The 13,985-nt window shown below is 41.8% G+C and overlaps 1 protein-coding gene across 1 annotated transcript; it reads right to left on the reverse strand.

The window, feature by feature from the left end:
- Positions 1,120-11,595, reverse strand: CZH5orf30 (chromosome Z C5orf30 homolog). The gene is made up of 2 exons (XM_021381234.1): positions 11,469-11,595; positions 1,120-3,552 (listed from the first exon to the last, which is right to left on the reverse strand). Exon 2 carries the CDS (start codon positions 3,529-3,531, stop codon positions 2,908-2,910), a length of 624 nt encoding a protein of 207 aa, XP_021236909.1. The 5' UTR covers positions 3,532-3,552; positions 11,469-11,595; the 3' UTR covers positions 1,120-2,907.

The raw sequence follows: 13,985 nt of genomic DNA on the forward strand, positions 1-13,985 counted from the left end.
TTGTTCCCGGCAGATCTCACTTTGAAAAATCATTAATATTGTTCATATTCATTTTATGAGCCAGAAGACTCATCTCATCTTAGATTTTAATAAACTAATGGAAGATATTATCAACAGCAAGAAAAGATCAAAACCCTTCATTTGGCAGAGACTGTCCCTCTTTAAAAGATAGAAAACAGGCACTCCTTATGGATTTTGCAGATCTGATTAAGAACACTACAAATCAAAACTTCAGGCTCTTAAATGGTAACACCCTGTGAGATCTGCAAATGATATTATCTTGTGCAAGCACTCTGGCAAATAAGACACAGAACAGTGTCATGGTTTTGTGATTTTCGGTTATTGGTATTCCACATCATAACATCATGTAGTGGATATACCTGGTTCTCAGAAAAGAAGGACTACTACAGTCCCCACGGCACTTTGCTCCTCTGTTACCATTTCCAGCCAGAGGGAAAAGATAAAAGCTCGCAGTATAAAAACTTGCAGATCATGAGACCTCGTCCCTTTTCCGCCCGTCTCTCGTCTTGGCAGCACCTCGCTCTCCAGCCGTCTTATCGTCGGTAGTAGAGTAAGGCCTACCTTGATTTTGGGACATTCTCTCTCTCTGTATTTATCAGCTTAAATTGTAATTATATTGTATTATAGTGTGTTGTTTTGCATTCCAATATCTTATTTAGTAAATTAGTTTGTTTCTCCTCAGATTGTTGCTGCTGTTCTTTGCTCTCAGGGCCATCTCCTTACCCTTTTTCCCGGGGCGTGGACCCGTGGATCCCCCGTCCCCTTCGTCACGGAACCAGGCCAAACACCCGTAAACCATTGACAAACAGATAAAGCCTTAACACATTTTTCATGTTTGAACTTGGCAAAAAAGACCAGTCTCCAGCCCCTCTATGAATGTAGCTATACACTTACATCACAGGACCACATTAAGAAACAAGCACACAACTTTTATAATTACATGTCCTACTTTCTGAAATAACATAATCCTAAGCATTAGTTTCACAGAAATCCACGACTCCTGCTTTGAAGTTGTGTCTTCAAATGATTCCTTGACCACAGTTGTATTTTTTCTAAATGTCCTTATTCTCCTTCATAAGAAAAGACTCCACAACAACAGATATTTAGCATCCTTTTTATTTTTTCAGCCAGAAATACAGTTTCATATGGTATTTCAATAAATAGTGGTGTTTATTCCTTAAGCAATATCCCCAACTTCTTTGGCATCTGACCATACTGTTTTTCAAACTAAAGACTATATTAGGAAGATTTTACTTTTCAGATCATTGTTCAATACATTAGATTTACAGAGGTGTAGTTAACTTAAAGATACACATCAGTTAACAAACCTACAAAAGAAAACCCAGGCCAGGAAAACACAGACAGCCAGGCTGCCTTCATTTACAGCTGTGGAGTAGCTATTAGACTGGGATGAACTCTCCATCTCCCACAGCACGTGCACCAACCAGTGCTTCTTATTATTCCGAACAAACAAAAGTAGAAAAAAATTGCATTGTAGCAGAAACAACTGATCAAATAAGTTATGTTTCAAAACAATGTTATCTTAACTTCTACAGAGGTAATCAGCCAAAACCAAGTCACACACTGATTCAGTAAGAGATTGCACCTAAAAAAGTCTAATAACTATTTTTCATTTTCCAACATAAGTTACTAAAATGTTTTAAATACACCTAAGAATACAGCTGTCAAAACTGCTTTTGATGTCACATTTGGATAAAAATTTCTTAAGCAACCAAGTAAGCCAGTGTGTTCAATCTACTCTCAATAATCCAGGATCATCTCTTCAAGGCTAACATAGGAATATTTCACTTCCACTCCTTTAGAAAAAAATCTGCCTTACAAATCCCTGTAGAAGAGTTCAGTTCTTCAGATCAACTAAATTTCCAAAGCAATGACAAAGTTATTTGACATCTTCTATTAATATATATGTTACAGACATCATGAATTAAAATTAGAACACCGACATACCAATGCAGACATTCTAGTGAATTTCCTGGAATCTAAAGTGAATCCCCATTTAGGAGTCAAGACAATGTAAAAAATCCCCATTAACAAAAAAATCTTCGTTCCCCAAAAGATTCTTTTAGTATTCAAATATGTTTCCTAAAAAATTTTGTAGAACAGAGGAGGTAAAGCAGTTAGTTCCATGCAGAGTCAGAAAAATTTTGTGTGATTAAAGTAGCAAGTGAACTAAAGTGTATTTTCACAGAATCACAGAATTGCTTGAGTAGGAAGGAATCCAAAGATCTCCTAGATCCAACTCCCCTGTTTACCCCCGAGTTTGAGTGAATTTCCCCCTTATCAGCAGTGCAAGACCAATTTCTAGACTGTTTAAACATCGAATGATCAAGTTTAGCCAAGCTCACATTTCTTTCAATGATGTAAAAAAAAAATGAAAACAAACTCATATGAATATTCCACTGTAGAATGCAGGAACAAAAACTAAAGACAAAAGACCTCCAAATTTGAGTACTTATCCAAGAGCAGTTTCTAACATCAGGCAAAAATTAGCAACAACCAAGCAAACATCACCAATTTTTCAGTGTTAAATTACTGTAAATACTAGAACTGTACAAAAAAATCCCAAACCCAAAAAAACCAAAAGCCTTTTAAAAATTTTAGAATTTTTGTTCTTAGAAGGTGTCCAAAGAAATATCCCCTAGTTGCAGTCAAGTTTGCATTAGAAGCTGCTTTCTCAGGAAAGATTTATCCTTCCAAGTATTTCTAACACATTGCATTGTCTAGATTTCATTCAAATAAAACTTCTGATAACATTTAGCTGATACAACCACCTACAATGTGGACAGTCATGTACACAGTACAATAGTGGATTTTTGCAGCAACAGATAAACAATCAGAAATTGGTTCTACGTTTGAGATGACAGCTCATGTGTTATTTCTCGCAAACATACGGTCCCCTCTAAGGGTAAGGTGTTGGAGCTGGTATTGTAGCACTTCTGTGTCAGCAGGTTCCTTAATGCTCATTTTGTCTAAATTGAGGTAGTCCAGGGATTTTGAGTGAGCCCTTTTACCTTTTAAAAGGCAAAGAGGCAAGGGACCATGAAGTGCCTTATAGGGCTCATATGGTAAAGCCTTAGTGCATTTATCCCCTGAGCTGGGCATCCGTCTCCTCCTCCTTCCATTCACTGCTGGAATCTCATATGGCTGATAGTACCTACTTCTAGCTCTGTACAAACGGGAGGAACGTCCAAGTCCTGAATCAAGCTGTTTGGAGCGCAAGTTAGGCCCAGATTCCCCTTTACTCTCTTCATTTCCTGTACATTTCTGGGCGAGTTTTAGCAGCTCCTCTCCAGTTGCGAAGCCAACCAGGTAGTTAGAATCCATGTGGAGGATCTGATATCCCGAAACCGTCCGTCGCATGGGTGAGCAAGGGGTACTGGAGCATCGTGGCTTCTCAGCTTCCATTCGGCCTGCAGCACTCACCTCAGCCAGGGGCACTGGGAGCGTGGATATGGTACTTCTGGACTCTCCATTGATGTCAACTTCCATTTTAGACACAATGCTATTCTCCTAAAAATAAAACACAGCTTGTTCAGAAATAGAGCCTTTATACAATATGACAGGCTGAGAGAGGATTGCAGAAATGAGGTTTTCTCTCAGCCAGAAGACAGGACCAATACTTCTCTGTTCAGTTGTCTTGTGACAAATCGGGGTCTCCTAACAGAGCAATTACCGACATCTGCCTTCTAAAACTGTTTCAAGTGTTTTTTTAATAACAGATACAGGAAACATATTCCTGATACAGCATTCAAAATATTCTTGATTATTACTGTACAAAAACCACGTATCTTTCCACTCCATTTCTCATTTTAGTCCATTTGATTCCTTACACCCCCTCTTTTTAGGCCAACCATTAGCACATCCATGGTAGTTTCTCCCATATTCAGCTGCACATTTTTTTCCACTGACAATAAAGTCAGAAAACGAAGTTTTCTAAAACTGTGTCTAATAGCTACTATTTAGGGCATGACTGCAGAGCAGGCACTGCACATGTGGCAACAGTTCATTTTAGATTGAACAAGCAGCTTCCTGACTGTTCAACAGCATCTTTATAGGCTCTCAGGAAGTCTCCCTCTCCCAAAAACCATCACTTTATTCACAGTTAATCCAACGAAAATGTCATTTTATCTAACATATTTTTTAATAGTAGAAATAGTATTCTAGTGATCAATAAATAGTGTAAGGTAAGTACCTCACAAATGACCTACGTTCCGATTCCTGTGACACATTTTTTTCCCTATTTGTTTTGGAAATAAATATTTTGCCCTCTGTCTTCCCTCACAGCTATTCCTAATACACAGTTTGGTGTCTTTTGAACACAACAACTTTCTGCTACAAGTCAGCACCATCTCTAACATAAAAAGATAAGGTCGATATCACAGCAAGTATATGCCAGTGGATGCCCAGGCACATAGAAATCAATTCTTTACAATATCATTTCTTTCCAATCTCATTTACACAATCCCCACACCACAACTATAGCGGGAAACAGACAGGTCACTTTTTTCCCCAATCTACGCTCCCCCCGTTGTCAGCCCCACCTTTGCTCTTGATACTAACTATTGACTGCCTCACCAATGTCTTTCAGAGGTGGAGGTGTGGGGGGGAAGAAAATTAAAATCATACAGCTTCGTAATGGAGACTAGAAGAAGAAAGAAAATTTAGCATGCAAGTGTCAAGCAGAAAAAATTCCCAGCTTCACTAGAAGTTCAATAATATTTTCAAAAATGAGACACTTTTTAAAGAATTTATCAGTTGGCAACAGCGTGTTAAAGCTGCTACTTGCTGCCAGTCTGACTGCAGGCAGATGAGTAAGGATGAACCAAGCTAAGGAGGGAAAATTTTGCCTTTATTTCAATACTTTAACGAACTTTTTTGTAATTAGACACCCCAAAAAATCCCATCAAGATGAGTCTCCATCTTAACATGAGAGAAAGATGTCTGCAGACTTAACCTGTAAAAAACCAAAATATCTATCCACACAAAAAATTTAAGCCTATCTTGTTTCTATTCAAGAATTGGAAGAGATGCTCCAACCTCTACTTCTTCGCCTTATTTCAAATCAACATTGCTGCTCCAGTCCTATTCTAATAAATGAGCAGTAAAACAAATCACTACAATTTTGCCAAGGAGGATTTTGTTTGCCACTGACAAACTTCTACTAATGAGAGACTGTTGTGTCTCTGTAGCACAGTACCTGCCAGTAAGACAGCAACATGGTAAGATTTTCAGACAGGGAGCTATAGTCAGGAAAATTCCAAGATTACTGCAAGCGAAGCATAGATAAATCTTGCACTGAAACTTCTGGTTACTGAGAAACAAACATTTAACTGTTCCTGTTCATTTAATTTCTAATTTGTAGCCTGCAGTTCAGAAACCACTCTAATAGCCTTCTAGAAAGATTCAACATGTTCTGTTAAAAAGTATAAACACGCTAGAAAAAGTACAACTTAATCCTAGATGCATAAATAGAATTATCATACAGCAAGCTTAGACCTGAATCATTATCTAGACACATGTAGACAGCAGTAGTCAAATAAATCAATAAATAATACACACCCTAAGGAAAGAGAGAGAAGAAAGGGTGTCCCTGTGCACTTTCCGAGTTAAAAAAAGCCTTGAGAACTGGAAACCTCATTTCTAAGTACAGCTTTTAAAATTAATTTACTCCAACCTGAAATATGGGTGTGTATCCTGGTAATAAGAAGCAATCAACTTCAAAGAACAGCTAGAAGCAGGTGGGAAGAAGAAAGAATAATGACCCTTCAACTGTCTAAAAACCGTACAAAGGGAAAATCAGAGGAGAAAAAAGCCTTCAAGTGAGCAAGCTCCAGTCTAGTACTCAGTCTGAAGCTGCAGAACTTCCATGTCTGTCTGCACTGCAGTGCGTGAAGCAGAAACCCGACAGACATTTGAACACAACAGTAGCATCAGAAGCCAAGTTGCAGGATTTGGTGCCATAAACATCAGAAGCTTAAGGGAATAGCATGGCTCGTTGGTGCGAGGAATGACTGGCCAGCTCCACAGGCAGAGGTCCAAAACTCAGTGTATATGTGCTCAGCTGCTCTCTCCCAAGATTTAATGTGACTGACTCAAGCTGCCATATGGCTTCAATATGCTTTATTTCCTTATCTGGTTAAAAAAAAAAAAAAGTAGCATTATTTAAGACTTCCATAAAAGAAAATCATCTGATAGCTTCACAGTATCTGTGAATATAGATAACAGTACCTACAAATACATTTAACACTTCCAGACTGAATTTTTTAGCTATCTCCACAGTTCCCTACATCAGATGACTACTACTAGGTTTGTTGCTGAGTAATAGTGTAACCTTGTCAGTAATTATCAGCATCAACTATATTACTGAAGAAAAATAGCACTTAATTCTTCAGATTACAGTTCCCCTGTCTTCTTGCTTCTCAGAGAGCGCCAATTCAAGATAATTTATAATTAAAGATTTAATACAGAATCAATACAAGGAGAAGATAAACAAGATAGTACTTGCTTTTCTTTGCTGTTGCTTCATTTTACTGCTTTAAGAAGTTACCTTCAGTAATTTCCTGTACAGCTAACTAGAGGACTCACTTGATCAATACACACTAAAAGTGGTTCCAAGATGCACTTCACTTAAATGAGATTTTTACAAGATTATAAAAACTAACTTTAAATTACAGAGCAGGCTTTGCTTATAAAGAAATCTGGCCAAATGCAGCTAAATATTGGCAAAGCTGGTTAACCACAAAGAAAAAGAATTATGAATAGAAATGAAAGGTTAACTATTACAAATAATTTTATTACCTCAATAAATGCATTAGCATTCTTGGATAGATATTTGAGGGCAAAAAGCAACAAAATAAGAAGTCTCTGCTTTTTCACATATACCTGCCTGATTTCTGAATATTTCACAGAAGTTATCAAAAGCCACTCAAGGACTGACATGCTGCAAATAACGGAAGTGTATTGCATACTAACATCACACTTGGATGAGAGCCCTGAAATGACCTCTAGTCATGTGCTCTCACAGCACCAAATAACTTTTGCTTTTTTCTCCCCAAACCTTATTTTTTTCTGTAAAATGTGTTACTTACATTTGTCTCCTCCTCAAAGAGAGGGTAAGTGTCTTAAAAATTAATAATCTTTAATTATTCAGTATCTAAAGACAAAGAAAGATGAAGTGGGGTTTCCCTTGACAGTCTTAAGCTTTACAGACAACCTGTGTTATTTCAAAACCACTAAAAAAAGCTGCTCTGAGAAAACAAACTGGTTCTCTGTAAATTGGCACATTTCCGTTGTTATTTGTCTATCTACTAAAAGGTGAAGTAACTTGAGAACATGCCCTGTAAATGCATTTTACTTGTTGGTTTATTTAGATGAGTATTAGATTCCTGCCCATCTGAGTACTGTTGTTTGGGCTTTTTTTTTTTTAAATCCTTTTTTCTTTTTCTCTAGATAAGAAGCCTATCTGTGGTACCATTTGTTAAGAAACACCTAGATCTTTCTGAGAAAATTCTCTTAATCTGTAAAAGGCAGAAGTGGCAATAGATGCGGCACATCCCAGTTGAGTGCAAACATCAAACATATCAAGCAGAGACACCAACTCAAGCAGTGCCAGTTCTGATGTTTCCTGTTCTGTGCTTCCATTACTTAATATACACAATGCATTTAAAATATATGTCCATTAAACATTAGGAAAGAACACAGGAAGTAACGTCACCCAGCATCTGTGGAGCCAACATCTTTTTACGACATATTTTAATCATCTCTGTTTGTGAAGGGGAAAAATAAGGTCCACATCTTTGCCCTAACACTCTGAAATGAAAAAATAAATCACATACATGCAATATATGTATCTTGAAATATCATCTTGTTCTGCTGTCCTCAATGGACATGCTGATGGAATTACACACTTGCAGAGCAAAGGTTTCTGGAAATAATTATTTCCAATCTGTGATTAAAACACTAAGTATTTAGTCAAAACAGTGCATCTTAGCGTATCTTACAGACCAACATTGTGTTTGCAGAGAAAGGAAAACAGAAAAGAAGAATCATGGAACAAGCCCAAGATGGGTACTGATAAACTGTAAGCATTGCTCAACACTTTCCGTTCCCACTAAAGAAGTGGCTGGAGGTAATGCTGAATTGTTGCACTTTGTAATGCAATAATCAGGTGATTAACAGCTCTCAGTAACAGGTTAAAATGACAACTACAGAATCATACAGTCCTTAGAGTTGGAAGGGACCTCCGAGGGCCATCTAGTCCAACTCCCCTGCAATGAACAGGGACACCACAGCCAGATCAGGCTGCCCAGGGCCTTATCCAGCCTTGCCTTGAAAGTCTCCAGGGATGGGGCATCCACCACATCTCTGGACAACCTGTTCCAGTGCCTCACCACCCTCAGTGTATAAAGATTTTTTCCTTATACCTAAGGTAAGTCTACCCTCTTTAAGCTTGAAACGATTTCTGTCACCACAGACCCTGCTAAAGAGTCTGTCCCCTTCTTTCCTGTAGCTCCCCTTCAGACACTGAAAGGCTGCTACCAGGTCACCTCACAGCCTTCTCTTCTCCAGGCTGAACAGCCCGTCCTTGGAGGAAAGGTGTTCCATTCTGCAGATCATTTTTGTGGTGAAGTTACTGTGATTGTGGGCAGATGAAGGCTTAAGACCTCCAGCAATCCCAAGTATGGGGCAACAACACATCACTCCTACCACACAGTCTGTGCAGAACAATAGATTACTGTTTTCCAAAAAAAAAAAAACCATACATCAATTTCCAATGATGTTCCTACTGCAAGAAGGAAGAATCAGTTAACTAATTTGTTAACTCCTGCTATTAATTTGGCATTGAACAGAAAGCAAGTCTGATCCAGAAATGATTCATCAGAACAGAGAAGGCCACAATCGAAGTCCTGAGGAACTACACCTGCAGCCCCAGCAATGAGCTCCCCTGGCTGACAGGCAGCCAGCAGACCAGGTCAGCACCACATCATGCCACTACGCTCAGCAGAGACAGGCAGAATTTCAAAAGCAGATCCAGGCTGATTAATTTTGTATAAGGAGGCTTAGTAAGCAGGAAGAGTAAGAGAAAATGGTAGGAAAGGTGGCCATCTAGTATCTCTTCACCAAGCAAGAAGAGAGAGACACATATAAGAAGGTACCTTTTCTGGAATGCATACAGCCCTCTAAATAAGCAGTGCCCCCTCCTCAGTCCACCATTAGCTCATGTCCCTAGCCAACATGGAGTAGCTGTTTGCTATTATTGCTTATCAAAAGGCTGAGTGGGATGACACACATGAAGTACCTGACACACATTGTGACATGAAACAGTTTGTTCTTCAGTTAGTAACGGCTGAAAATTAAGATGGATTCTTTATGATTGCATTTTATGTTTTCACATCTTTGCTTTCCATCTTACTAACCAAAATAAATAACTTCCATAAGTTGTCTTCTCACAAGTTTTAGGTTAACTGACTTCGGAAAAAACTACCACACACCACAGCCCCACTTGTCAAAAAAAAAAAAAAAAAAGAGACTCCCTTTTTAATACTGGAAATAAAAAGATGGAATAACTTAAAAAAAATATTACATATTTCATTGAATAAGTACTAATTTTTATCTTAAAAAAAAAAAAAAGAAAACATGAACAGCAATGCTCCTACATCAGGCAACAAACAGGTGTTAAGCAGTGCACTGTCACCACACCTGAAAACATAACTCTGAAAACACACACACCTAAACAAGAACAGTACTGTATTCAGCTTTGACTAGGAACAGCAGTATGAAGACAGACGCTAGTTAAAAACAAGACGTAGTTCTTAGTTATTGGGGAAAACACTATATTTAATTCATGCAACTTACTTTGCAGGATTTCTCATTTCTGTAACTGGAGCACTCTAGATGACTAGCTTTCTGTCTCAAGGTGATGTAATCTGCACCAGATATTTAGGTATTTGCTGAAAGGGTGCATCTCATTTGCTTACACCATCCAGATTGCAAAAAGGCCAATTCCTAAGCATCCTAAAGCAAAGAACGCACTGGCTTAATAGTTTTGTTCTCTCTTTCCTTCTCAAATGCTCCTTCCCATACTTAAACACTGGCTAAACACATGTTTATTTATTTAAGCGAAATACAAATGAGGGTGACTATTAATAAGTATTCTACAGCATACCAAAGTACAGTGCATTTATTTTTACTATAACAAGTGCCAAACGAAAACTTTGACCAGGAACACTTGGTTTGTTTGACTTTACCCTAGCACATGCATTTGCACATAATCGTGCAATTATGCAAGCCTAGTCACCAGGCCTGCGGAGTAAGGCTGGTCAAAGTGGGGGATTATAAATGGCTACCATGTCGGTGCTGTTATGCAAGAACTTAATTTCGACGGCCACACCGCCCCTGCCTCCCTTCCCTCCATTTCAAAGTCAGTGGGAGAAACTCCCTCCTCCATCTTTATTATTCTAATAAGAGCTCTTCTTCGAGAAAGGAGGAAAAAAAAAAAAAAAAAAAAAAAAAAAAAAAAAAAAAGGAGCACACTCCAAAGCAGAAAGTGTTTCAAAACGCACAAACAGCAGTAGCAGGACAGTGGGAAGAGAGGCTTTCAGGACGGGAGATGGGAGGGAAAGCTGGAAGGGGGATCAGCGCTGAGCACACCACAGCCTCTGCCCAGCTCGCGCTTTGGGGCGGCCCTCGAGGTGCAGCCAGGCCCCGCTCCCAGCACAGCTCCACCGACCCGTTCCCACGGGAAACACCTACGCATGGAAGGGCACGCAGACCCGATGCAGAGACACAGTGACGAGCAAGGACATGCTCATAGAAAGCATCCCTTGCACATCATTCACAGATGTGAATGAAAAGTGAACTCCCGCGGCGGCACTCTACAGCCCGTGAAGCACTTGGAACCGCACGCTGTATTTGCCTGACGAGCTGCCACCTGCAAAAAGGCACACACACAGCAGCGCGGGGACTGCTGCTGGCCGCCAAAGGGCAGTCGGAAAGAACGATGGTTGGTCACGCACAGGCACGGCGCGATACCGGGCTGCAGGGCTAACGGCGAACACCGGCACGGAGCGCCAGCTGCCCTCCCGCCGCCGGCCCGGCGGGCACCGCTCAGCCCCGCCGCACGCGGCCGATAGCCGCGGGCACGCCCCGGGCTCCCGCTCGAAGCCGCGAGAACCAGCCCTCGCCTTCCGCCCGGAGCCGCGCGCCGCTAGGGCCGAGCCCGCCTCCCGCGCGAGGTCCCCGGGGACGCCCTCCCGGCGGCTCCCAGCCCAGCACGATCCCTGGGAGTGCTGCGGCTGGGCCCAGGCGACCCCAGCCGGACCCGCGCCGACAGCGCCAGCCGCTGCCACCGCCTCTCCCGCCGGGACTCCCCCAGCCCCGCCGCCCGCTGCGGGAGGCGCGGAGGCCTAGCCCATCCCGCCTCCTACCTGCGCTCCAGGGCGGCGAGCTCGGCACCGGGAGGCAGCGAGAGACGCGATGGCTGGTGGACGAAGTGGCCCGGTGCTTCCTTTGCTCGTCCCGGAGCGGCCCCGCCCCGCTCAGCGCGCCGGGGGCGGGGCGCGCTGTCCGGGGGCGCTCCGCCATCTAGCGGCCGCCTCGCGTCCCGCCTCGCTGCTTTCCGCGCCGCTCTTCTGCGCCCGGGGCCGTCGAGGGGTGCCGAGCGGCGCGGGAGGTGCGGTGCTCTCCGGAGATTTTAGTCCTGTTGTCCAACCTGAACCTCCCCTGGCACAACTTGAGGCCATTCCCTCTCGTCCTACCGCTAGTTACAAAGGAGGAGAGGCCCACTGTCTGAACCCTACTTTTTTTTTTTGGCTCAAAGCTTGCTTTCTGAGGTATCTTTTGTAATAAGACTCTAACGACTTACCAAGGAGGTGTCGCCATGTGGCAATCAGCATCACCTTGTGGACATTTGAAAGCATTTCCTTCAGAGCTGTTTGCCTCAGGAAGAGAGTGCTCAGGAGTGTTTACTGGCAGAAGATCTGGCCTGTGACCAAATAACTCCAGCTTGGTATGGGAGTCTGGGGAATGATACCATCGTACCCTGTGAAAAACAGGATGCAGGTGGGCACCTCCCTGCTCCCTCTTATCTGCTGGCAAGGCCTGGAAGATGGGAACAAAGGAGTTTCTGCTGAGATCCCAAAGCCAGAAGCTGCCACTCCAAAGAGAGCTGACTCGACCACTTTGGTCATCATAAATAAGTTCATACTGCTGTTGGAAATCATCGTCAACCAAAGCAGTCGTCAACAGAAGTTTTTGTCAACTGAAGCAGTCTCAACTGAAGCAGTCATCAACCAAACAACAACCCCCGATGACCCATCACTACTGAAGGTCAACATCTGAACCATGAGCAAAGCTGGACCCATGGTGGTGACTATCTCTCTTGCTTTCTACAAAGACTCCTTGCTTTTATTTCCTATCTCTTTTCTATCACCTGCCTTCCCTTCCCCATCTCCCTAAGCAACTAGGATCTGTAATAAACTGGTCAGGCTAACAGTTGACCCATTGTGTCTTAATCTCGCCATTGGGTATACATATATTAAAAGAACCTCCTCTCCCTCCTATAAATTGGACTGAGACACCCACCCCCACCTCGCCAACAACCTCCTCTCAGGGTGTTGTAGAGAGCAGTGAGGACTCCCCTGAGCATTCTCTTCTCCAGACTAGTAGAACCACAGAATCAAGCATTGGTAACACATTCTCTCAAGGAGGAGCTTTGTTTATGACAGGTATCTTTTCACTTTGCACATAGCCATAAAAAGAAGGCAACTTCCAGCGGACAGAAGCATTGCTCATCTCAGCCTGCAAACTGCTGCGATATTTCCACATCCATAACGTGTGGACGCGACTAGATACAAACTTGTATCAATGGTTTTGCCAACAACCAGTTTCACCGTTTCCCTACTCTGTTTGGTACTTATGGGACCAGGTTAAGGTGTGGTTACTGGACCTAACATTGTAGTTATTGCCTAAATTATATTCTTCAAGTAAGAAAAAAGGGAGCGGAAAAGAGAGCATTAACTTCACAGTGATTATTTCGTTGTTTGCAGGGAGCTGAGATACACAGCTGGGTCGCAGGTATTTCTGATCATGCTGGGCTGGAGCTGAGCCAGCTTTTGTTCCTAAAGCCTCTCCAAAGACATGCTCTTCAGTACACAGCTAATGTCTGCTACCCTTCTTGGCAGTGCACAGAGGTCCTCTGCAGAAAGGCTGTGCTCCTGTCTCCCTCTGGACTCTGAGGTCAAGCTACAGCTATCTCAGTTACCATTGCCTTGCATGGCTGAGGAAGCAGCCAACGCGAGGCCTGCACCTGCCTCACCAAGCAGTGTGCACTGAGACACACCTGATGTTTGCTTCATGGAAATTTTAGCTGGAACTACTCAACACAGGGAGAAAGAACAAGGGTTTTGTAAGGAATTTCAGTTATTGTCCTTTTAGACTTTTTCCATGCAGCAAAGCAAGCTCAGGATTTCCCAAGACTGACAACTGTTTTTCACTGTATTTCTGCAGTACTTTCAAAATCACCCAAGATTTTACGTGCTGAAAAAGATACATTAAGGTGCTTGGGATTTGTTTTCCTTACTTAAGAACTCATGAATTCCTGCACTGATGACAGTGAATTAGACTGACAGTATAAATCAATTTTTAAAAAATTATAATATTAAAGGTGAAACATACGGAGAAAGTGCTCATTTTCTTTTATTATCTGTAATTTCTTCCTTAATTATTACCCCTAGAGAAATTTTATCAAAATATTTTTCTCTCTGCTTTTGTCTATTTTGGGCTTGCATGTTGGAAACTGCTGTGGTGATTAGAGCACTAATGAAGTTACTACATCACAAGGATGGAAAGACGATCAATTAAAAGAATATGTTTTGTTAATCAAAAGAATAATAGTTTGTGTATTTGTTTTTGTGCATGTGAATTAAATTCCAATGCTTAATAGA

Source organism: Numida meleagris, chromosome Z, assembly GCF_002078875.1.
Source record: "Numida meleagris isolate 19003 breed g44 Domestic line chromosome Z, NumMel1.0, whole genome shotgun sequence".
Classification (NCBI taxonomy): domain Eukaryota; kingdom Metazoa; phylum Chordata; class Aves; order Galliformes; family Numididae; genus Numida; species Numida meleagris.

What these genes read in the sequence shown, in the direction of transcription:
- CZH5orf30 (XM_021381234.1), bottom strand. Translation starts at nt 3,531, where the DNA reads ATGGAAGTTGACATCAATGGAGAGTCCAGAAGTACCATATCCACGCTC.